This window comes from Branchiostoma floridae, chromosome 16 (assembly GCF_000003815.2).
Source record: "Branchiostoma floridae strain S238N-H82 chromosome 16, Bfl_VNyyK, whole genome shotgun sequence".
Taxonomy (NCBI): domain Eukaryota; kingdom Metazoa; phylum Chordata; class Leptocardii; order Amphioxiformes; family Branchiostomatidae; genus Branchiostoma; species Branchiostoma floridae.
In genome coordinates this window covers 9,194,094-9,216,874 of record NC_049994.1, presented here as the reverse complement: position 1 = coordinate 9,216,874, position 22,781 = coordinate 9,194,094, and the positions used below count along the sequence as shown (strand labels likewise).

General features: G+C 41.3%; 2 protein-coding genes across 2 annotated transcripts; one reads left to right on the top strand and one right to left on the bottom strand.

Annotated features, from left to right (window-relative positions):
- Positions 1-13,115: 13,115 nt before the first annotated feature.
- On the top strand, positions 13,116-18,853 carry LOC118432734. The gene is made up of 3 exons (XM_035844344.1): positions 13,116-13,272; positions 15,205-15,279; positions 16,324-18,853. Exons 2-3 carry the CDS (start codon positions 15,210-15,212, stop codon positions 17,553-17,555), a joined length of 1,302 nt encoding a protein of 433 aa, XP_035700237.1. The 5' UTR covers positions 13,116-13,272; positions 15,205-15,209; the 3' UTR covers positions 17,556-18,853.
- On the bottom strand, positions 18,463-22,771 carry LOC118432733 (dolichyl pyrophosphate Man9GlcNAc2 alpha-1,3-glucosyltransferase-like). The gene is made up of 3 exons (XM_035844342.1): positions 22,671-22,771; positions 21,643-21,840; positions 18,463-20,882 (listed from the first exon to the last, which is right to left on the bottom strand). The coding sequence occupies exons 2-3, from the start codon at positions 21,810-21,812 to the stop codon at positions 19,520-19,522; spliced, it is 1,533 nt and encodes a 510-aa protein (XP_035700235.1). The 5' UTR covers positions 21,813-21,840; positions 22,671-22,771; the 3' UTR covers positions 18,463-19,519.
- Between the last annotated feature and the right edge of the window lie 10 nt (positions 22,772-22,781).

Below are 22,781 nucleotides of genomic sequence, written 5' to 3'. Positions count from 1 at the left end.
TGAAGATCGAGCTGGTCCAAAAGTACCTGGAATCCAGTCTACCGTGGATTGGCCAGGCTAACTTCGTCTTTCCACCACCGGGGTCACATACAATGAAAGCAGACGAAAAAACAAAATAGTGCAATTTGGTGAAATTTCACCACATTCGCAGGCGTGCCTCTATTGTGTCTCACCGGACGTTTGTATCAACAAGAAACCTCCTTTGTATATTAAAATGTATCTGTCTCGTGATATGTTCTGTTACTTCCCACTTGTGGCTATGCCTTGTTTGTTCATTCTCAACTTTCTGTAATGATTTCGAGCGCTCATTTGTTAGACATGAAAATGACGTCTAAAATAATACACCTGGGGCCATAATGAGATCTTCACCTCACGGAGACTCATGATCAGCATAGAAAACTTAGTTTCTACGTGTTGTCGGGCGTGTACGGGGGTTGAAGTCTGTAATCATTAATTCTTTCGTTGGGTGTTTGGTCTGTGAACGTTGCGATATCAAAATTCCGCCGTTACCTATTAATACAATCAAGGATAAAACCTCCTTGTTACAAATGTGGCCTTTAATACAAGAGGGTGGTAGAATGCCTCGCGGGAGGTATTAATTCACACCATGTCGTATAACAGTTCTCTCGATGGCGATTAATCTATATGCAAAAAAATGGCTTTCTGCTGTTAGGCCGACAAAAGATCTCTCAACGTTATGACACCGGCCTTTTCCTTTGATAGCGATATGTGATGTGTCGCGTGATTGCATACCAAAGTAAGTTCTCACTGTAGCCGCCCTCGGGGACCCCAACAAACTCCTCGGGTGGGCGGAGCAGTACCAAATCCACATAGTCAGGCCACTCCCAGGATCTAACTGACTTAGAACGGCCATCTTTCAGAAGCAAAATACACTGTTATAGTCACTAGAAACATGTAGTTTGTTTTCCTAGCAAGCGAACAGACAGGCTACATTCTTCTATTTCTCTTTCATGAACCTGGTGATGGCGCCTCACACCTTTCCCCATGAGGCTTGTGTGAAATTCATGTCAGGTTTTACAACACTTTTTTGCACCACAATGCCATTGTTTTTGGGTGAATGTCAGATCAAGGAGATCAGATTGATCCCAGTTCTCAACCTGACCTCAAATGAGTAGGACGTGGCATCTCTTGAAGGCCAATTTCTCGAGTATGTTAAGCCGTTTTCACAGTATGTACAGGCGAGTTCCGTACGCGTACACAGCCCGAGTTCCAGCTGAGTTCCAGCTGAGTTCCAGCTCGAGATGGCGGACGTTTTGCTGCAGCATATTGGCATCTCTGCCGAACTGTTTTGTAGTTTTGATACTGACCAATTCCTGCCAGACAGACCAGCCAAATTATGTCGCTGCCCCCTCCCCCCTCCCCATTTCATTCACCCTGCTGGAGTAACCGTCCTGACGAGCTGTCCTGTTCCCAGTTCGACCCGTTCCTGGTAGACCACATCTTCCTCCATTTTAGTTTGTTTCTCTTTTAAAGTTTTATGGAAGTATTGATCGTATACCACATGTTTGCTTCATTTTTATCAATTTAACGCGCATGTTTTTATGTAGCATCTCTACTTTTAAAGTTTTTCTTTACTATCTTGAGAACCTGTTCCCTAGCTTGATGTAACCGTTGCCAAGGCGGTTATATTTTTCATGTATTTGATGTAACTAGCTAGATAATTCTGTTCGTACGTTTTCTTGTTACAAGAAACTCTTTATTATTGTCTTGTTCGTTTTCTGACTTTTCCTTTCTGAATTTCCTTTGTTCATGTTATGAATAAAGATGTTCAGTAACAAAGGTTGATTTGCTGTTTACCTTTTTGTTAATTCTTTAAGTGCTTTTATTTGCATGAGAAAGGTGGGCGTCTCCAACTTAGTCAATTTATTCGTTGGTTGGTACACCCCTACCCCTAGGGAGACCATTCAGTTGAATGGTGGGCGTCTCCAACTTAGTCAATTTATTCGTTACTTAGTACACCCCTACCCCTAGGGACGCCATACTATGTGGATTTAGTCACAAGAAATACTCGCTCCTGATTGGCTGAGGAAAGATGGCCATGTTCTAAGACCATGGTGACGAATTCTTTTAGCGGATGAATACAATAGAGAGATGCCAGCCAGTCTATATATATTCTGAATACTGGATGTGATTTAGTTTTCTTCTGATATAACGGCAACAGGGAAATACAGACGGGATCCCGTTCTTGTATACGCGAACGTCTAACACGTCTGCAGGGACACCACCCAGGGAAGTTACCGGATAGGACATGGGTTAAAATCCCTGCTAACTATCAACACTAATGGTTATCAAAAGATTTTGAGCGTTCTGTTTAAGTATCTCAAATGTAAAAGTACAAAAACTTTCCAAATCCCCGGGAAATAAGCGAATGTGCATGTTGTCACCCGCAGATTTTTCATGCGCAACTTTTCACGCGCACAAAACCCCATCACTGTTAGCGTAAAAGTTTACATGTGTAGTCTTGAATTTTCGTGAAAAATGCATAAAAGTTCCGTTGTCGTGGTTTTCTCGGTGTTTGGTCGACATACTATCTATCTGACACAGTGACTAAATTTGTCACATCGCCGGATTCTGAGAATCACCACGATAATTTTTGCCATCTGTTCTACTCTTCGTTCCGTGCACCTTCAGTGCAGTCAAGGCCACTCTGACATTTCATACGTACCCTCTGGCCGAAGCCCTGGTCGTAACTCATTTTCTGTGACAGCTAATTACAGCAGATTTGGCCAAACATCCTCCCCTGATCTCTGACATCTTTGAACCACAACCAGATTTTTTGCCTCCATGGTTTCGGCTTTAAAAATCTCTAAACCGTGTTCATGTGGTGTCATGCCCCGTGCCTTTTCTTTGCCAAATTGTACCAACCCCCTTCCCCACCGACTCAACTTAAACATTCACGTTAGTGCCAGAGTGAATTGTGAACCTTAATCGTTTTTGCCATGTTTAGGTCAAATCATGAGGTTTTGCTAGATCATTCTACCTATGCACAATGTATTTCTTTCCCGCTATAGTTGCAGCGTGTCAAATGGATACCCTAGTTCTTTTTGTTAAAATGTCAATACATTCGATTGTGGTTGTTACACTTAGACATGTTGGTATGTGTTTAATAGAAGATAAATGTGGCGGAGTGGATACAAACGTGTTTTATTTTGTATCTAATTAGAGCAGTATATACCTCAGAGTAGCAATCCCCATTTAGACACATTTGGGAACAAGAAAATAGGGGGTCAGTAAAACCAGGACTGTTAACGGAAGTTTTTAATTTGAAATGACTCAGTATTTGATGCATGATAAACAAAAATCGACTAAACTATTCGATTATTCACTAGATAGTGGATAAGATGCCTTAAAAAGTTTGAGACGGATTATCAGGGCGAGTTGCGAGTTATTTATCGTTTATACATCGCAAGTTCATTTCGCCGATGTCTTAGAAAATATGGATCGCGACACCATATTCCCATATGTACGGATACATCCCGGACCAATGACAAGCTGAAAGGGAACAGTGTCACTTATTATTGTTAAAAGATTAGATAATATCAGTACGGGCGAAAATCATACGGCCGACTGTTGAAGCACACCTCAAGAAAGATGGTCCAAGAATTCATTATTTTACGCTTCGTCAATTAACAGGAAACATTGTAGCCGTTAAAACTTAGCACTAGTTTTTAAGATAGGCACGAAAGGGTTTAGGGTTTGAATGGTTCTGATTCGCTATTGTTGTTTTTAGCGTTTTTGGGTTGCAATGTAGCAATCGTAAAGTACTCCCTTTTTGATAAGTACATCTCAATCTCCCGTTTTAGCTACACATGTATCCTGATCCTCCAACACCCCCATTTAAAAACATACAACTATGAAGTATATTGCCGTCGCCATGGCAATGCTTTTTCATTGCCACACTTATTTATTCTTCGAATTCCTTCCTTCTAATGCTAAGTTGGGAAAGCGTGATGCAAACACCTATTCTGTGGCAACTTTTTATATAATTGGTGTGAAACATAGCATAAAAAGCATAAGGTAATAGAAATATGCTAGAAAATCATATGTCTGTTTAAGGCATCTGCAAGGTTGAAGTTGTACCAAGTTATCGCTTATAGGGCTGGTGAAAAAAAGAAAAGGACCACATGTTTAGAAACCAAATAGAAATGTTTAAGATTCTGCAGCAACAAGTAACATCTTAAGAGATTGTAAAGGAGATGAAATTCTTCCATGATAAGGACAAAACAGGTTGCATGTACCATATCCAATCCAATATAAATAATATACATTTGTAAGTACTGTACTATTTCATAATTCCATCAATGGATAGTAAAGACAGCAAGAAAGATTCAGCACCAGTAAATCAAAATCATTTAACCTGTTGATTGCAAAGTTGACCTTCAGAATAGAAGCTATCCACAATTCACTTTTTGCTATTACAATAACACACAATATACAATTGTGAATAACATAGTATCAAACAAAGTTTTTTCATCTGACCCTAGCAGAAATTGATTTGTAGACTCTAACAAATAAAATATGTCTGGTCTATTTGTGTGGTTTGTCATGTTCACTTTTAACCTTAATTCTATTATCCATTTACGTATAAAATCACCAGGCTTGTTAGTGGAAAGCTGACATTTAAAATACACATGTATCTTACTGGTGTGAAAACATATAGCAACAGTGACAACTACAATAGATCAAGAATAACCATAAGAAATGTTCCAAATGTTAAATCATATTTCATTATAGCAGCTGCCTTTAATCAAGTACTGATGCAACAAAAACTTTTACATTTAAGAGTGTAAATTAATGTACTGTGTATTTTCACGAGTGCAGACCATGATTTGGCATAAATGACAGATGGAGTGAAAACATTCGTCAATTCAAATTATTACAATGTTGACAATTACAAAGTGACCAGTATAATATGGGTGGCGAACAAAATCAAGCTGAAGCGCTTGTGTATTTTGTCCTTTGAGGCCACAAAATGTGTTTTTCCTTCCAAAGGAGCTTCAAATAAGTCAAATAAATAAACTAATACACGGTTATAATATGATAGAAAGTATGATAGACAAGCAACATTTGTTTTATTGGTGAATTATTACTGTAAATTCCTTTATTTTCGCGGTAGGAGGGGAAGTGTTTTGCGGTGTTAACGTTTACAGTTGAAACTGCAGAATAGTAGATATGAATAACGCATTCTCGCGGTGCCTTGACACCGCGAAACCGCGTCATCGCGAAAATAAACCCACCGCGAATATGCCAAGATATACAGTATTGTCTTGTCTCCAATGAGGTAGAAGAGCTACAATAGGCCCGTCGTCACATTTGACCTGTGATGCAAATAAATCCTTCAATATATTTACCATCTTTGTGAACTTTCCGCCATCTTTGATTTGGAGGTCACCGTTGACAATAGTGACACGCACTCCCGAATGTGTGCATGGCTCCATTGAAGGACGCCGTTTAGCACAAAGTAAAACGTAAAAAGTAACAGTTAAGTCCATTATGAGTCATATGACGAAAGTGGTGCGTTAGGGTTGACATTTGTACCGGACCTAGCCGATTTTCAGTGGCTGAAGTGTATTTTAATGTCAGAGCCGGAAACAGTGTGGACATGTTTTCTCACTGCTCGCTTCTAACTATAACACGTTACTATGAAATTCTAACTAAAACATTTATCTGGACCATGTGTTCTGATAATGGAACGGTTTCTAAACGGACAGAGACCAATGTTCAACCGAAGAACTCAAGTTGATTTTTACCGCTGTCTGTAGAGGAGGGGATGTATGGTTTTGATCGCTGATCATGATCATAGTTTGCACACAATTGCAGCCGACTTTATACTCGAACCAACCCATCTGTAATATTGTCACGTACAGGCTGACGGCTGTTCTCACTCGTTGAACAGGTTTGTTGCGCGTGCACCGATGGTAGCATCACTAAATAGATACCTTGTTTCGTGTTACCTATCCACATTCATTAGAAAAGTATGGTTTCAATCAAAAACTTCAGCCACACTTTTATCCTCTTTTTTTTAATATATATATAGTGTTGTAGATTAGGGATCAATGTAAGAAAAAAGTATCGGGATGATTTTGAAGCGTATTTAACAGAAAGCTGTTGTAAACATGGAGGGCTTTGACGATATTCTTCATAAGAATCAAGTTTGTACTTTTTGATTGCCAAACACAGGGCCTGGTTAGGTACCGGTGCTGATAATCTAGAGAAGTAAGTATAGGGAGCATTCTTCAAATTCGACATTGGGTTTTCATAAGACTTGGTATTATAGAGAGAAGTCTGAGTTTCTTAAAATTGCTGGCTGAAGGTGACGAGGAACAACTTTTGAAATTGAAAACGTAACGTCCGCCCTGACGTGTACCCACAGGTAGGCCATTGGACTCGATATGGCGAAACGCGAAGCGCGACCATCGCCATATAGGGGCGAAACGCGCGGCGCATATCGCCACCGGGGGGCTAAAAGCGAGTTCTCGATTTTCTCCCCCTGAAAGCGGTAGCGCGAAGCGTAATCAAATCATGTGCTAATCATCGCGCTTAGCGCTATCACGGGGTGAAACGCGACATCTCGATTTTCTCCCCCTGGATACGACAAAGCGAAGCGTAATACAAAACCGTTTAGATATTATCGTTCGGTTCGGTTCTTCTTCTAAAGTTGCAAGTTCGTTCCGTTCGCGATACAGATCCTTCCCCCTTTAAACACGTTCCTATTTCTCATATCTCTCTATTAACACTGTTCAATGTCTCTAAATCTTCAAGAAAGGGTTAAGTTTTTATATATACCGGGGAAAATGCGATCAGTTCGGGAAAGGTAAGTCGGGGAATTTGCGACTCTGCTCCAAGATGGTGATTGGACAGGGCCGGTGTTATATGCAATTCACGGCTATCCCAGCATGCACAGCCGGTATAAACTTACCTTTCATTCATGGACACATTGCAACTTGTCGGCAACGTTACACATACTACTAGTACCAAGTCGCCTTTGATATCAATAACGTTATTGTAGAACCAAGTATTGGTGATTAATTCTTTCACAATATACTTACTGCCTTATGCCTTATATCTATATCTGTGTATGTTGTCAAACCAAGATGTCACAATCAAGGATCGCTGAAAGGTTAAATATATGCCTTGGCGTATGGTTGCGTCGGTCGTCTGCCCGACGACCAGGAACGTCCCATGGCGATGTTCCGATCCAAGAGTTCCGCAGGGAGGTCTTTTTGGCTGAGTTGCACCCTCGACAAGTGTCCAGGATGCCGGCGGATGAAAACCCGAATCTTACTTTTGATTTTATAGCCAAGTTTCTAACTACATAGTAGAATTAGAATAGATGTTATTTAAGAACAACAGAACTTGAACATATACGCAAATATTTAAAAAAAAAATGTTAATTAAAGTTGAATATGAGAGTATGGCTGCGTCGGTCGACTGCCCAACCGAAGACCGTCCAGGAACGTTATTTAAGAACAACAGAACTTGAACATATACGCAAATATTTAAAAAAAAAATGTTAATTAAAGTTGAATATGAGAGAATGGCTGCGTCGGTCGACTGCCCAACCGAAGACCGTCCAGGAACGTCCGCTGCAGCTGGCGATGTTCCGACCGCCAAGAGCTCCGCCAGCAACAGGTAGGTCTTCATGTCGAGTTGCACCCTTGACGACCAGCCAGGGGATGAAACCCAAATTCCTAGCTATACTACCGATGTAGCTACACAGCTAGCAATTGCTAACTAAGGAATATCAACTTGATATCTAGAAATAGTAAAATAGAACTGAGCGTAGCCGGTAAAAATTGGAAAGGTCAATTTTTATAGGGGATAAACGTCTCACGGGTGATCACAAAATTCTAATTTAGATACTTCATACGGTTGTTAAATGTTGCTACATATTTTTATATTTCAGCCATACCATAGGTATGGTGAAATATATTGTATTCGTAATGTTTCTTTCTCCTGTCAAATCTTCAGAACACGGTATCTCCGTTGTTCCTCAACCGAATGACTTGAAATTTGGCACAAGGGAAGAGTGGGCCAATACCCTCGGGCGTTTTTTTCATTTTTTCCATATCTGTCTCTTAAATGATTTTATTAAGGTTTTTTGGTCATCTTAAGACCAAAACTGTATATTTGGGCCCCCTGTACCCTGGTATTATAACCGAATGAGCTGAAATTTGGCACAGATGTGCCTTGATAAGTCCCCCATATAGATTCAATATCAGTTTTGGTGTACAGTACAACAAAATGCTTATTTTTGCGATTTTTTGACCAATTTTTGACCAAAAAAGGACACTTTTGGCCCCTGTACCCTGGTATTACAACCAAATGAGCTGAAATTTGACAGAGATGTGCCTTGATAATGCCCCCATATAAATTTAAGAACACTTTTGGTGTACAGTACAACAAAATGCTTATTTTTGCGATTTTTTGACCAATTTTTGACCAAAAAAGGACACTTTTGGCTCCTGTACCTTGGTATTGCAACCGAATGAGCTGAAATTTGACACAGATGTGCCTTGATAATCCCTTCATATAAATTCAATAACACTTTTGGTGTACAGTGCAACAAAATGCTTATTTTTGCGATTTTTGGCCAATTTTTGACCAAAAAAGGACACTTTTGGCTCCTGTACCCTGGTATTACAATTAAATGACCTGAAATTTGGTATAGATAGGCATTAGATACTTGGTAACAAGATTCAAGTAAAATTTTTGACATAAACAACTTTAAAATGATTAATTTTGGCACTTTTCTGAGGGGAAATTTGTTTTCTTTTGGCCTCCTGACGTGACCTTCCGTGACCCCGCACAGAGCCACACCTGTGCGCGTCAGCCGGAGAGTTAATTGAATCAAAGACCTAGCCAATCAGCGAAGAGGAGGCCAAAGGCTAATTAATATTCATAAGCGGGGCCTCATGATCCCGTATATAGCAGTGTTCCCGCCAGGGGGAGCAAAGCCCGCCTAAGGCTCTCGCATTTTAGACTATTCAGAAGGCTTTATATTGTATCAGTTCTTAGGGGCATATCTATGATAATCGCAGCAGTCACTTAACTTCTCTTCAGGAGTTTAGCGTAACACTGTTTCAGGTCAAACCGTCAAAGGCAACTAAAAACAAACTTTAACGTTACTGAGTTCAACAGTACTTATAACTTGTTATCCGAAGTTGAAACGCTAGCGATGGTATTTTCGCTGCGCTGTTAGCTCCGTGCGACTGTTGTTGACGGTCTTATAACGGTATATTTTGCACCCCTGTACCCTGGTATGAGTAACATTTGGTATAGATAGGCATAATATAGTTGGTAAAATGATCCAAGTAAAATTTTTGGCATAAAGTACTGTAAAAGGCTTAATTACAGCACTTTTTTTAGGGGAAATTGGTTTTCTTTCGTTCTCCATGCCGTGACCTTTCGGACGTTCACCCCACAGAGCCGACATCTGCACCTGCGTCTAGCCGGCAGGAAGAGTTAATTCAATTAATGGTTCAGCCAATCAGCGAAGAGGAAAGCGAAGGCTAATTAATATTCATAAGCGGGACCACACAATACGTTAACTTGAAGACTCAGGCCGTACAGACTTCTCGCCAGGATTTTTTCAAAGCGTCGGACAGGGGTCCGGGGGCCGCCGAATGTCCCTGGCGGGGTCCAGGGGCAGGGCCACTGTGGGGGGGACCCAGGTGGGCGAAGCCCCCCCGGAAGCTCTTACATTTTAGGCTATTGAGAAGGCTTCTTTTATCAGTTTTTTTAGGGCCATATCTACGATAATCGTAGCAGTCACTTACTTCTCTTCAGCAGTTTGACTTTAAAATATTTCGGGTCAAAGCTTCAAAGACAACTAAAACCTCATAAACAACAAACTTTACTTAGCTCAACAGTATACAAAAATATTGTACGGGTTGCCATCCTTAGTTGAAGCGCTTATTTATAGCGCTAGTATCTTCGCTGCGCCGTTAGCCGCCGTGCGACTTTTGTTGACGGTCTGATATCCCTACGTCGCCGCCTCGCTGATATTCCCACGGACATGTTTCAAAAAAAATACCCAGCAAAAAACGCTGTTCTGCGTCAAATTCTATTCTATAAAACTCAGTGTTACAGTCTAAATATTTTGTAGAAGCACCGCTGTAGGAAAGAAGGTCCAAGCAATGTAAAACATCACGTAGCATGAAGTTCGCTGTCAACTGGCACACAGCACATGACTGTTTGAAACTCTAAGTCTAATCAACAGCCGTGTTTGATTGATAGCCGGCGGTCCTATGATGAAGTCGGCGAAAGGTGCGTTAGTTAGAAAATCTGCGTTTAGTTTTGATACGTAATTATAAGTTAGACAGTGGCGAGAATGATTATTTTCTCATCAATATTTCTCTTCAGAATTATTTGAACTTAATTGTACATCTAAACAATTGGCTTACCTGTGCAATGTTTATATGATTAATGATCAGTGTACTGAAATCATGTGTAACGTATGGCTCCTAGTCAATAGATCAGCATTTTCTCTATAGTGACCACCTGTCTATAGTGGCCACATTTCCTAGTGCTGTTGTTGTTTGGCATAAACTTAGAACATTTAAATTGTAAGTAACTTTAAACTGCCAGAGTTTCAGCCCAATAAAACACTCTCAGCGCCAGGGTATGAACAGACTGACCAGACAGACGAAAATAAATCCTCGAACAAGGTTCAATCGTATCTTCCGGGTCTGGCAGGAAGTTGTTAAACTAAAATAAGAATAGGCTCGATGGTTGATTGCATACAAAGTAAAACAGTTTAACAGTTTTACAGCTTGAAGAAAACAAACGCTCCTACAGTACCTGCACCTGCTTGATAATTATTAAATCGTATGCCCTACTTGAATAAAAAAAGTTAATTGCAATAATAAATGTACCCACATCACAAGGAGCTTATACTTTTTTAAACTTACACCTAGTTATCGTACTGAAAATTGTTAATGACATTACATGAAGTCATTCAACAATTTTCAGTCATGATGAAAATTTTCTGAATGGAAGGTGTGATTATTGTCATTTTCTGAAAAATAGAAGCAAGCTCTGTTTTTACCTGGAGTCAATTCACAATACCAGTCCACTTTGGGGGATAATGTACTGTTAAGAGGATGTTCCATTTTTGCGCAGGGGTGATTTGGAACAGTCCAATGTTGCGTTGGAAGGGGTATGGCTGAAATATGCTGTATTTGCTCTTAAGCAAATGTCGGCCTTTCTAGTTATGTATGTATTGCTATATACAAAGGAAGCTGGTCAAATTACTCAACTTTTGAAAAAAAAAGTTCATTTGATTCTCCCCCAGCTATTACTATTAGAATGTCCCCTAAATCGTGGGAATTCCAGTACAGAACGTCAGAAGTTCGCTACATCAAAGTTGTACTGGGCGACGGTCCTTTGATCTAGTATCATATGTGCCGCGCCGACGGCAAAATCAATCAATTCTGACAGCTTCCTAGTGTCGTGCAATGCATGACGGTCTAGCATCAGTTGTCGGCAGAAGGAAATATTTGTGTGAAATGCGTAGGAAACATTATGTTTTCTCCCTTTAACTGGTACATGGGTAGTGTTTTATAACAAAAGTGATAAGAAGGGGGTATCAGTCTAAAATATACACTCAGTTGAAGGGATATTGGATATCGTCTTATTGGCAATTTGTCGGCGCGGGGCGGACAGGATGCCCACGAAACTGCGTGCGTCGCCGGCGTCTAACAACAGAATCACATGCACCGGTATCATTTGTATAGGTTATTTCACAATCCTCAAATTACTACATAACACATATATTATTATGGGTAATTACTAGGAAAAATTAACACATGTGATTTTACACACGTACATCGTCTGAACGAAAATGAAACAGGAAATCGCATGTGGGGAAGGCGTCCAGAAAGATATGTCAGGGAAACTTCTCGAAAATGTCACCAGAGCCTGCAATAGCAGGCTAATCTGCTCTGTAGAATGCTGAATATGTATGTTGAAATAGACTATAACAAGCTAAGATGTCTGTTATGATGGTTTATGTACTTCTATTAAATTGTTCTAGTGGTAGATTTGTCTCCGTAAAGACCCCGATGGCGTTGTCTGAGTTTATTGTCAGAAGAGGGGACCTTCAGCAGCCGGTCGTAAATAAAGTCGTAAATTAGCCTTGAACACTCGATTCTAAAACTACCCGTTTTGTAACTTCCGTATTTCTATTTTTAATAAATGTAAGCAAGATTACAGTCTTGCAGTCTCATGTTTGTTGATGTTATCGCACCACACATTTGTAAGTTGTTGCGATTTGTCTTGTGATGATTCCCAGCCACGTAACCGGGTCCTGCGAGTCCTGCGACAGCAAAATTAAACATCACTTAATGAATATAAACGGTCATTTAGAAACTAACGATTGCTGATTACAATTATGACTATAAGCTGAGCATGTAACAGAAGGGCAAACATACCAATTACGTTACGTGTTTCGTAAAAAAATGTACACGGTGGACAAATTCGTAACTGGTTGTCAGTGCGGGTTTTCTATTACGCTTCGCGTTGCCGTATCCAGGGGGAGAAAATCGAGATGTCGCGTTTCACCCCGTGATGGCGCTAAGCGCGATGATTAGGGGAGACGCAGGCCAAGCCTTGGCACATTGAAATGTGTACATAAAGGCACAGAAAGACAGTGCCAATAACTCAACTTTCTGACATTACTGGCATACAAACTTACCCTCATATGAAAGCCCATCATCTCAGCTGTGATAAAATCCCACTGTCATTAGAAATCATACGGCATAATTTGCAGAAAAATACGCCCAAACCCTACCACCCCCTCAAACTCATAACAACCAAGGAAACAGACCCTTACACAACCAGGAAATAGTCCCAACTTCATATCCCCTGATAACCACAAAAACTCAGCTTTTGGGCCATAATCAGAAGGTAGAAACCCTCCCCAGTCACATTGACCTCAAAACTGCCAGAATTTCTACCCATTTTTCCAAGAAAAAAAATCTTAAAGTTTTAGGCCCTGAACTACATTCGACCACCATCAATTTGCATGCCGAATCGCTGGCGGATCCCCATTAGCACATGATTTGATTACGCTTCGCGCTACCGCTCTCAGGGGGAGAAAATCGAGAACTCGCTTTTAGCCCCCGGTGGCGATATGCGCCGCGCGTTTCGCCCCTATATGGCGATGGTCGCGCTTCGCGTTTCGCCATATCGAGTCCAAGAGCCTACCTCGTACCCAGCCAGTTTGTGTGACGCTGCTCTGTGGAACAGGTAAGCAATGTGTTCCTTGAAGCTGTACTTAAAGTTTTAGTAGTTCAATGATTTTCGATTGCTGAAGTCACGTTGACGTCAATACTAGAGCTTACTTTTTTACCTTATTGAAGACAACAAACGCTAAAACTATCTATTGGTAAACAGCATATGGACACAAGGCATACTCTCCAAGTAGAGGTTAGGCTCCGGCTGTTTTTTAACGTTATTTTGTCTTTTTTATCGGGCTTTCTATTTTGTATTTTATCTTGCTGTGTCCGGTCTTAGGTTTTGACACAGCAACATAAAAGACAAAATGGAAGGCCCGATAAAAACGACTAAACAAAGTTTAAAAAACAGCCGGAGCCTAACTGGCCTCTGCTTGGAGAGTACACAAGGCGTGCCTTGCACTTGTTGTTCTACTGAGAGCTTTGCCTGCTGCGCACAGGCACGTACGCACTATTGAGTATCAGAAGAGAAGAAAATAACTATCAGAACAAAATTGAACCCTAAAACAATCTCCGGTTTGAAAGTACATTTCTCGAAGTTAATAAATAGCACCCTGGCTCAGTGGAGATAGCACTAAAACGTCAAGCGATCCCCGTAGAGTCGCTTTTCAGTACAATAGAATTTTGCTGCTCGGTCACGCCCCCTTTAGGCTTTTCAGGCCACCACAAAATGAAACTTAAAACTTAATCCGGGCCATCTTAAAATTCCGGCAGGGCAAGGCGGCGGTACCTTGATACTTTTGTCTTTATGCTATCTCATGGGGATTTATAACTGTTAATGTTGGACGAAAGTCGACCGAGCGCCGTCCAATTTTTGAGGGAACAGATACAGCGAAAAATACGGTCGACAGTAGGGTGATTTTGAAATTCGATCCACAAATTCAGCCGACGTTCACTTGAATTGTGACGCCGGCTTGATGACAACATTTTCAACGATCCATCCTAAGGAAGAAACGGCCTTACTGTTGAGTTGATAAATGGCTAGATATCGAAAAACGCCAATGTTAATGTCCGTTTTTACTCAAGCTACTCTATCTGTTGTTATGCTGGATTCAAAAGCTGTAAACAATCCTTACTCAATTACGTAGGCATTCCAATCCACCCACACAACTGCACTGTATGTGTTCTTTATGATGTACGGTAACGTTAGATACACATAATACACATTCGCTGTGCCATGCCTTCTCGGTTTAAGTTCACCGCGAAAAATGAAACCATCGCAAACATTTCAAAATGTACAGTCTTATCTTATATCCCACATTGGATATAAGACAACATTGTCTTGTGTGTATCTAATTTTGTGGAAGACCTGCCGTTGGCCCATCGTCGCCTTTGACCTGGGACATCAATAAATTCTGCAATACACGATGGAACCAAACCTCTATGATCACGTGCACACTACCTCTATGAACTTTCCGCCATCTTGAATTTGGAGGTCATCTGTGTTGACAATAGTGAACACAACAGTACGGTTATGAATTTGAAAAAAAAAGTTTGAAGATTTGCGTGTAGATTACAGTTTTCTCGAGATGGAAAAAGTAATGGTTATTTCTTTAAAGTGGCCATACAATAAACTTCATACTTCATATATTTAGAGGGAAATGTTCTTGGAGATTGAATTCTGAGCTTTTCAATTCTATATTGGGCCATCTCTGGAACGTAATGGACAATTACTCCGCGCATACAGTGCCAAGAGTCAGCCCCGTTTACTCGCTCACTCGCAGTATAAAACGCTTATCAAACGCATGTTGTGTTACAGTAACGAACTACTTTCTTCTAAAACTACTGATAGCTCTGACAGGTTACAAACGTGGGGAACAGGGACTCTGAGTAGAAAGTGGCTATTCGCAGGACGATCACTCTAGTACTAGTATCCCCATAGCCCTCGACATTAAAGTTGACTTGGAATCAATCATATGTGAACGATTTTTTTTTCTGCCCCCAGGCACAATGGCAATCTTCACAGTCTTCCTGGCACTTTCGTGTCTTTTCTCGGGATGGCCGGATGTCTCCGCTCAAGGTATAGAAGATTTACAAAGCCCGGTCTAAATAGAGTTGTGTTGGGCATACTACATATATTACATGAGCTGGAATGAAGGCAAAATCTGGCATCAAGTCCCTTGAAACCTGTGACGAAACAGATATGTCATACGTCGCTTTTCTAATCCATATTTGCCTCCGTGTACGGAAGGTTTGTTTTCGGTGTGTCTGGATGTGTGTCTTCTTGTGTGTTCATAGTGTATTTGTAAACACTGTCAGTAGAATAGTAGGCAATGAGTAGACAGATGGCGTCACGGTAATGATCATACTTGCGGGTGTGACAGGAAGAAGAATTCAGAGGTGGTAGAACTAGTCATTTATCAGACATGCCAGCCATTCTAGGTTTCTAGGTAAGGGTCAATGAAAGAGGCTACTAGTTCGCAGGGAAGTATTTTTGGTCTGTATTTGTGTCTGTTGACGCAAGTGACATATTTTCCATATGTCAGTCACGTTCACCGTGGAGTAACAGGATGTGATCAATGGATACATGCAAGGCCACACTGACTTAATTTTATGGATAACATCCGCACGCGCACTGATTTTTGCCTGTTCTAAAAAACTGTGACCAGCACTGTAACCAAATAGCATCCCTGGTCAATCATAATTTTATGTTTACCAGAGGATCTACTCTCCAAGGTAAGGGGACAAATGGTCAGGGCATGGGGACACAGCGCCCTTGTTCCCTCTTTAAACAAGAATGGCAATAAAAAGCATTATTGAAATGGCGACGATTGTCTCTTGCAGTCTTACTGGAGGTGAACATAAGACAAACCAAACCTGGAAAAATGGACCAGATGTTACTTCTGCGGTTTAGCAGAATTTTTGCTGGGTTTTCTCTTTTTTTTTTAACTCGCGCATTAGTTTTGGTCTCCAAAGGATGTCATCAATAAAATTAAGTCAATGTGGCCTGATGTTAATCAAATCAAATCACAATTAATGTACTCAAACTGAAGAAGACATACGAGACACTTAAGATATTTTACGGAGGCATGATTCTCAAACTCTTGCATCATTTGTGTCGCAGGCACAGACAGGGTAACGATAGAAAAGCTGAGGGAAAACCTGCAAAGCGCCATAGAGCTGGAGTGGGCCACCATCCCTCCGTATCTGAACGCTGCCCTCAGCATCAAGGAAGGCACAAACAAGCCGGTGAATGGTATACTGTGGAGCATCTTGGGGAACGAGATGGATCACATGGCGCTGGCGGCCAACATGCTGAACGCCATAAAGGGAAAGCCCGTGCTGAACGCAGCCAAAGCACCGCGGTACCCGGGACCCCTCCCCGCTGGCTGCCTCCCCGACCTCAACGTGACGCTGGAGAAGATGACGAGGGCTCACACGGAAAGGGTCTTCATGGGAATCGAAACGCCCGAATGCGAAGACTCCGTCACGAAATTTCATGATCACCTCTCAAAAGCGGCATCCCCAGATCTACAAGCGTCCAACAAAATGTCTGAAAAGGTGGAAGACGCTTTTCCCGGACTCTTGGCTAAATGTGACGAAGAGGGCTATAGCCCAGACACCATAGGTGCGATCTACATCCACAAGATTCTCTGCCCCATGTATAAGCTGGAGATACAAGCACAAGGAAGCCCCGAAGGTACCATATTCACAGGAGATCCCGGGCGTCAAGTTTCGATTCCCTTCAAAGTCAGCAACCTTACCACGGCTATCAGAGCTATTGCCTTCATCATTTCCCAAGGGGAGGGCGGAGATGCTTGCAACCCTTATGTTGATGACCAGTTCGCGGAAAACAATAAGAAGAATGTACCGTCTCACTACTTCAAGTTTGCCGAGATCGTCCACGGTAAGGCGGTGGAGTATGGAGGCAAACCTTGCCGGGCGAGAGACCCGTGGTGCCACGATTACTTTTCCCCTTGCGATGGCAAGAACTGTGAGAACGACATTACCTTCAACGGACCGCAAGTGCCCTTCGATGAGAACGACGTGTGGCCAATCATCTCCAACCCCAGCACCGATCTGTACCCTCCTGGATCCGAGGCAAGGAAGCTGTCAGACGACTTCAATAAAGTCTACGTGGATGTCATGCAGTGCCTACACGATGCTCTGAACGGACACCCGGAGAAGCTGAAGCCAGATTGCGCCGATGATAAGATGGTAGATCTTAAGAAGAAAGGCATCCAACTCGTGCAGACACCCATCTATCCAGGAGGTCCCAACGCCTCTCCCACATACGAGTTCGACTATAAGGAGAAAGGCCAACAGCAGCAGCAACAGCAACGCATTGAGCTTTAAAGTACTTACCGTAAGATCACCTCTCTGAACGGTTCTTTCAGAAAAACGTAACGATGTTCAGAAATCTAGGGCTTACTTTGAAAGAAATGTTTGTAGTGTGTGTGTGTGTGTGTGTATAATTGTTCTTAAACTTACAGCCTAAGCAGATGACGTCTTCTATTTCTTTGAACAAAAATTGCTTAGGATCTTCAGCAATTATGGACTTAGACAAATATGGTATCTAGTGAACTATAAGTAGACTGCATATGGTGCAAGACAAATGCAATCCAGTACTTTTTTTATAAGAGCAACTACTTAGGATTTGTGAACTATTTTGGTGCTATCATTTAAGGTCATGTCAGGATTTTGAACAGAATAGGATGCAAAAAATCATAGTGGTTTTGGCTGTGCTGCTAGCATAGGGATATTTGGATACCACCATTTAGTTATAGCTACAATGAATTATAAGTATCATAAAATGGATGCATGCAGTATGTAGTGTTCAGCTGGGCAACTAGGAATATTCTGTGTGGCATAGATATATGATATGGTACGCAAGGCATTATGACTAGAATAGCACTAGACAAAAATGTACAATAAGCTTGATATCATGTAGTACCAGCATATCACATTTAGCCATTTCTCATATATCCATTGCTAGGACTGGATGCCTGCTCCCTTGAATGTAAAAGTCTTCTTTCCTGTTTTTTATCCTTCTTCCTTTTAATACTTAGATGGGAAAGGTTCATGCAAATACCCATTTTGTGGCAACTTTTTAATTGGTGTGAAATATAGCATTTAGAGCATAAGGTAATAGAGAGATACTAGAAACTACTATGTTTAAGACATTTGTCCATCTAAGGTTGCCTTCGTACCAAGATTTTGCTTATAGGCTGGTGGAAAAAAACAAAAGGACCACATGTTTAGAAACCAAACAGAAATGTTTAATATTCAGCAATAAGTAACATCTTAGAGATTGTAAAGGAAATGAAATTCACCCATGGTAAAGACAAAACAAGTTGTATGCATCATTAAGATATCCAATGACACATGATGTAACTGCTGTACTATTTCATAATTCCATCAATGGATAGTAAAGACAGCAACAAAGATTCAACACCAGTAAATCAAAATTATTTTACCTGTTGATTGCAAAGTTGACATTCAGAATAGACGTTTTGCACAATTGGCTTTTTTTTGTCATTACAATAACACACTTATATTTGTGAAAATAATACAGCGTCATACAGAATTTCAAACCTGTCCCAAACAGTTAATGATTGTAGACTCACCTAGCAAATAAAACATGTCTGGTCTATTTGTGTGGTTGGTAATGAGTGATGTTCACTTTTAACCATACTACTATCATCCATTTACATGAAAATCACTTGGGTTGTTAGTGGAAACATGTATCTTACTTGTGTGAAAACATATAGCAACAGAAGTAGATCAAGAATAACCATAAAATATGTTCTCAATGTTTAATCATATTTCATTATAGCAGCTGCCTTTAATCAAGTACTAATGCAACAAAACTCTTACATTTAAGAGTATAAATCAATGTACTGGGCATTTTCATGAGTGCAGACCATAATTTGGCATGATTGACACACAGAGTGATAACATATGGTAATCAGCATTTTACATCAATGAAAAGATTCGCACCACCTTTTTTTCAATAAATTCCTTTACCCAAAAAGTATGTGGTACGGAATGATGTATAGAAAAGAACTTAAGAATTGAGCAACAAACTTCATCCATTTAAGCAATTCATGTTTAAATCTTATCAATATAATGTATTCTAACACAGAAGAAATCAATGAAAATTGTGAAAAAAACTCTAACATCTGTAAAGCGACCCGCATTATGACAAATCACATCATAATCTTAAAGATGAGGTTTTGGTTGGAAAGACAGTATCCATTGGTACTGAACACTGATTGGTCAAAAGATCTGTTTAGACATTATCTAATAGTAAACCATCTTTACTGCGTCTTCTTTGCCTTCTGTGCTGTTGTTTCTTTAGCACCAGGGGCCATGAGTTGTACTATGTGGTAATACAGGGTAAAACCTATGAAGTGCAAACAGCTGTACACAGATATCAACACAGGCCAAAGATCTGGTAGTGAGGAGGGCGGGGGGATGACAACACTTAACAGACCCAGGAAAAGAGCCCCCATGAGAGAAGCATAAAATGCTGACTTCACCACATAGAAAAACATCCTATGAGGGAGCCAGGGAAGATTTTTAGAGGACCACATGCATACAGGACAGCCAATCGTTGGATCAGAAGATACCCCTTGTAGCCCTAACTCAACAGCTATGATGAAGAGTACAGAGGTTACAAGGGTGGCGATGACGAGGCCGTCCTTGATCAACAGGGGAAGCATGCTGAAGGTTGCTATGGTGAGGAACCAGGTGGAGGTGAACGGTCGCCATGGCAACAAGAGGCAGACAGGGAGGGCTGGGAGGAGGATGGATTTCTCGTGGACTTGAAAGGAAAATAGGAAGAAAACCAGAGAACTGTTTACGAGGGCTAGCTTGAACTTGGCGATGGAAGGACGGAATAGGAGGTCCAGAGAGGATGGTACTAGGCCGAGAAGAGTTGTAGCGAGGCATAATGACAAAAGGCCTTCCTGGGACATAAAATTACGAAACTTCACAACAACTGACAAACTACACCAGAAGTTAGAAACCTTGTCCTCAAACACACCACGAGCGACGGGGAAGATTCTGTGAACGACTTGGAGGAAGAGATCTTTCTCAGTGAGAAAAGGGAGCCACACAAAGGTGAATGTTGCCAACACACTTACACCAATACAGCAGAGGGAAACAAAACCCTTCTTCCACCTTTGTTCCCAACACTTTCCCAGTAGGTAGCAGAAGAATGGCATGGCATGATAGAGAGACATCTGCTTGTAGCATAAAGCAAGCATGAATGCAGCTGAACCTATCACTTCATGCCCATGACTTATTGCTATCACAGCCCACAACGTTAGACCTAGACTAATACTATTGTACTGGAAATGTCCATAGTCAATAATGATCAAGCCTGGAAATAGCAGCAACACACAGCTCAGTAGCACCTTCTGTAGGTGGCTTAACTTCTTCTGCAGGAAACAATACAGCAAAACAGCAGGGATGTAAATGACGATATCTCCTATCAGCACAGAGTATCTCATGAAAAGTTTATGCTCGTAGCTCTCGTATCCGTGGGATGCGAAGAGGGCTGTCCAATCGGGGTTGATCCATCCGGCAACCTTTCCGCACAGCCACATGTGGTAGGCAGTCAGCGGTGGGTAGTCCAGACCCCAGTACAGAAGGTCATTGTCTGTGCCATTGAAATACCTAGCAAAAACAAAAACATGGAAAAATTGTCAAGTGGCATAGCTGAAAGATTGTGAAGTGACATTTATCTAAAAGCACTAAATCTTGCACACATGTAGTTGGATGTATTCTAAATAAGTACAGATAAGGAGGCATTCAATGTCTGCCACGAATCAATTTGATGGCAATTTTGTTGCTTCTCTTCTCTGAAATATATATGGAAAATATATTTTTGGATCCTGTGGTATTGAATTTTGAAACCAAATGACCTGAGGTTTGGAATGGGAATGCCTATAACATATGCACACGTGACTTCATCCACATGTTTGGCATACATCACTGCAAAATGATTCGTCTTTGTTTTGTTTGTTTTTTGGTTACCTAAATGTCTATTTGCTAGATGGATCAACCCAAGTTGGCTGCATTCTGGCTTGCCAGATTTCCGGCTCATGGCGCAAGAAACCAGGGTTCTACTGAAGAGTACAAACTGCAAATCCGGGCAGATTTACTTGATCCACTCACATAGAGATGGACCCTTATCGAGTATTGTGTGAAGAACTCTGCAACAGACCTGAGTCAGCTTACAGATGTGCCTTATGTGGCAGAGACTGTCATTCTCGTATAGGACTGTTTAGCCACAGTCAACGCTGTAGGATTTTACCATAGTCAATATTGACCGAAGGAGGCAATATATATACTTAGTACATATATATGTATATGCTGGGTTCTTTAACGTGCTTAAGTCAAGGTGTGGCTCTCCTTAAACACAGACGGAACTCACCATTGCTTGAGGGGGAGGCTGGTGGTGATCTCCATCCAGTGTCTCTGTGCCTCGTAGTCCCCGTACATCGGAGGTTTCCCCATGCCCGAGTAGGAGTTCAGCGAGACTGCCCAGCGTACGAACACAGCAAACACCACAGCAGTGCACAGCGTGCCAAACCTGGTGTCCATGGTGGGATTTCTCAGAGAGAGGATGAGCCTGAAGATAGGATATAATGGTTTCATATAATACTGTTACATCTTAAGTTGATATGTCATTCTTACTACTTGAGGCCATGCCAATTTAGTTGCTTGTTCTCAGATTTTAGAAGGCAGTGCTGAACTGGAATATTAACATGAAAACAACTTGTGAGGGGGACTAGTGACTAGTAGTGTACCTTGGTGAATTGTTACACACAATGTCAGAGAGTAACTAATATGTTAAGATTCAAGTTTTCCTCTTAGCCCATTGTTTTCTACTGGTACTTGACTTCTCTTGCTAAATGTTAACTTCAGAATGTCTGAGAACAAAGGCATAAATTCCCATGAGCCCTGCATACCCCTGTAAATGATGGTTCCCCTTGCAAAGTCATGAACTAGGGCACAGCTCAGGCCTTTAGCACAAGACCAGTTTAGAAATTGGAACTCCCTACCAGAGTGGTCAAAAGCAGTACAATAAACAGCAAGAAAGCAGCGAGAGTAAAGACAGCACATGTGACCATCATCCGACGAACCAAGCGGATTACTACTGCAGAGACAACAACAACAACAACCAAATTCAAGATCTAACTGGATAGATTCTGGGAAGATATAATGCATTTTGACGCCTAGTCTTGATCATGAAGTGACTAGATCAGTCCACGACAGGAGACGACTCCATACTTGACTGAAGATGGTATGCAGGTACCATTTTAAGTACGAACTTCAAAGTACGAACTTCGAAGACAAATTTTGTGTGTTTCTGGAAAGATATGACCAGTGACGATGATCTTCGAATTGTGCTGATATTGTGCTTAGGATGTCATGTTTGTAAACACGAATGCAACTTACTTTAGTAAAACCTTGACGATGCTTTCACCTCGGCTTTCTGGCACTCTTTCCCCCAGACGTCTGTTCTTGGATCAAAGGTCACATGTACCACCTGTGTGCTGGGCTACCACA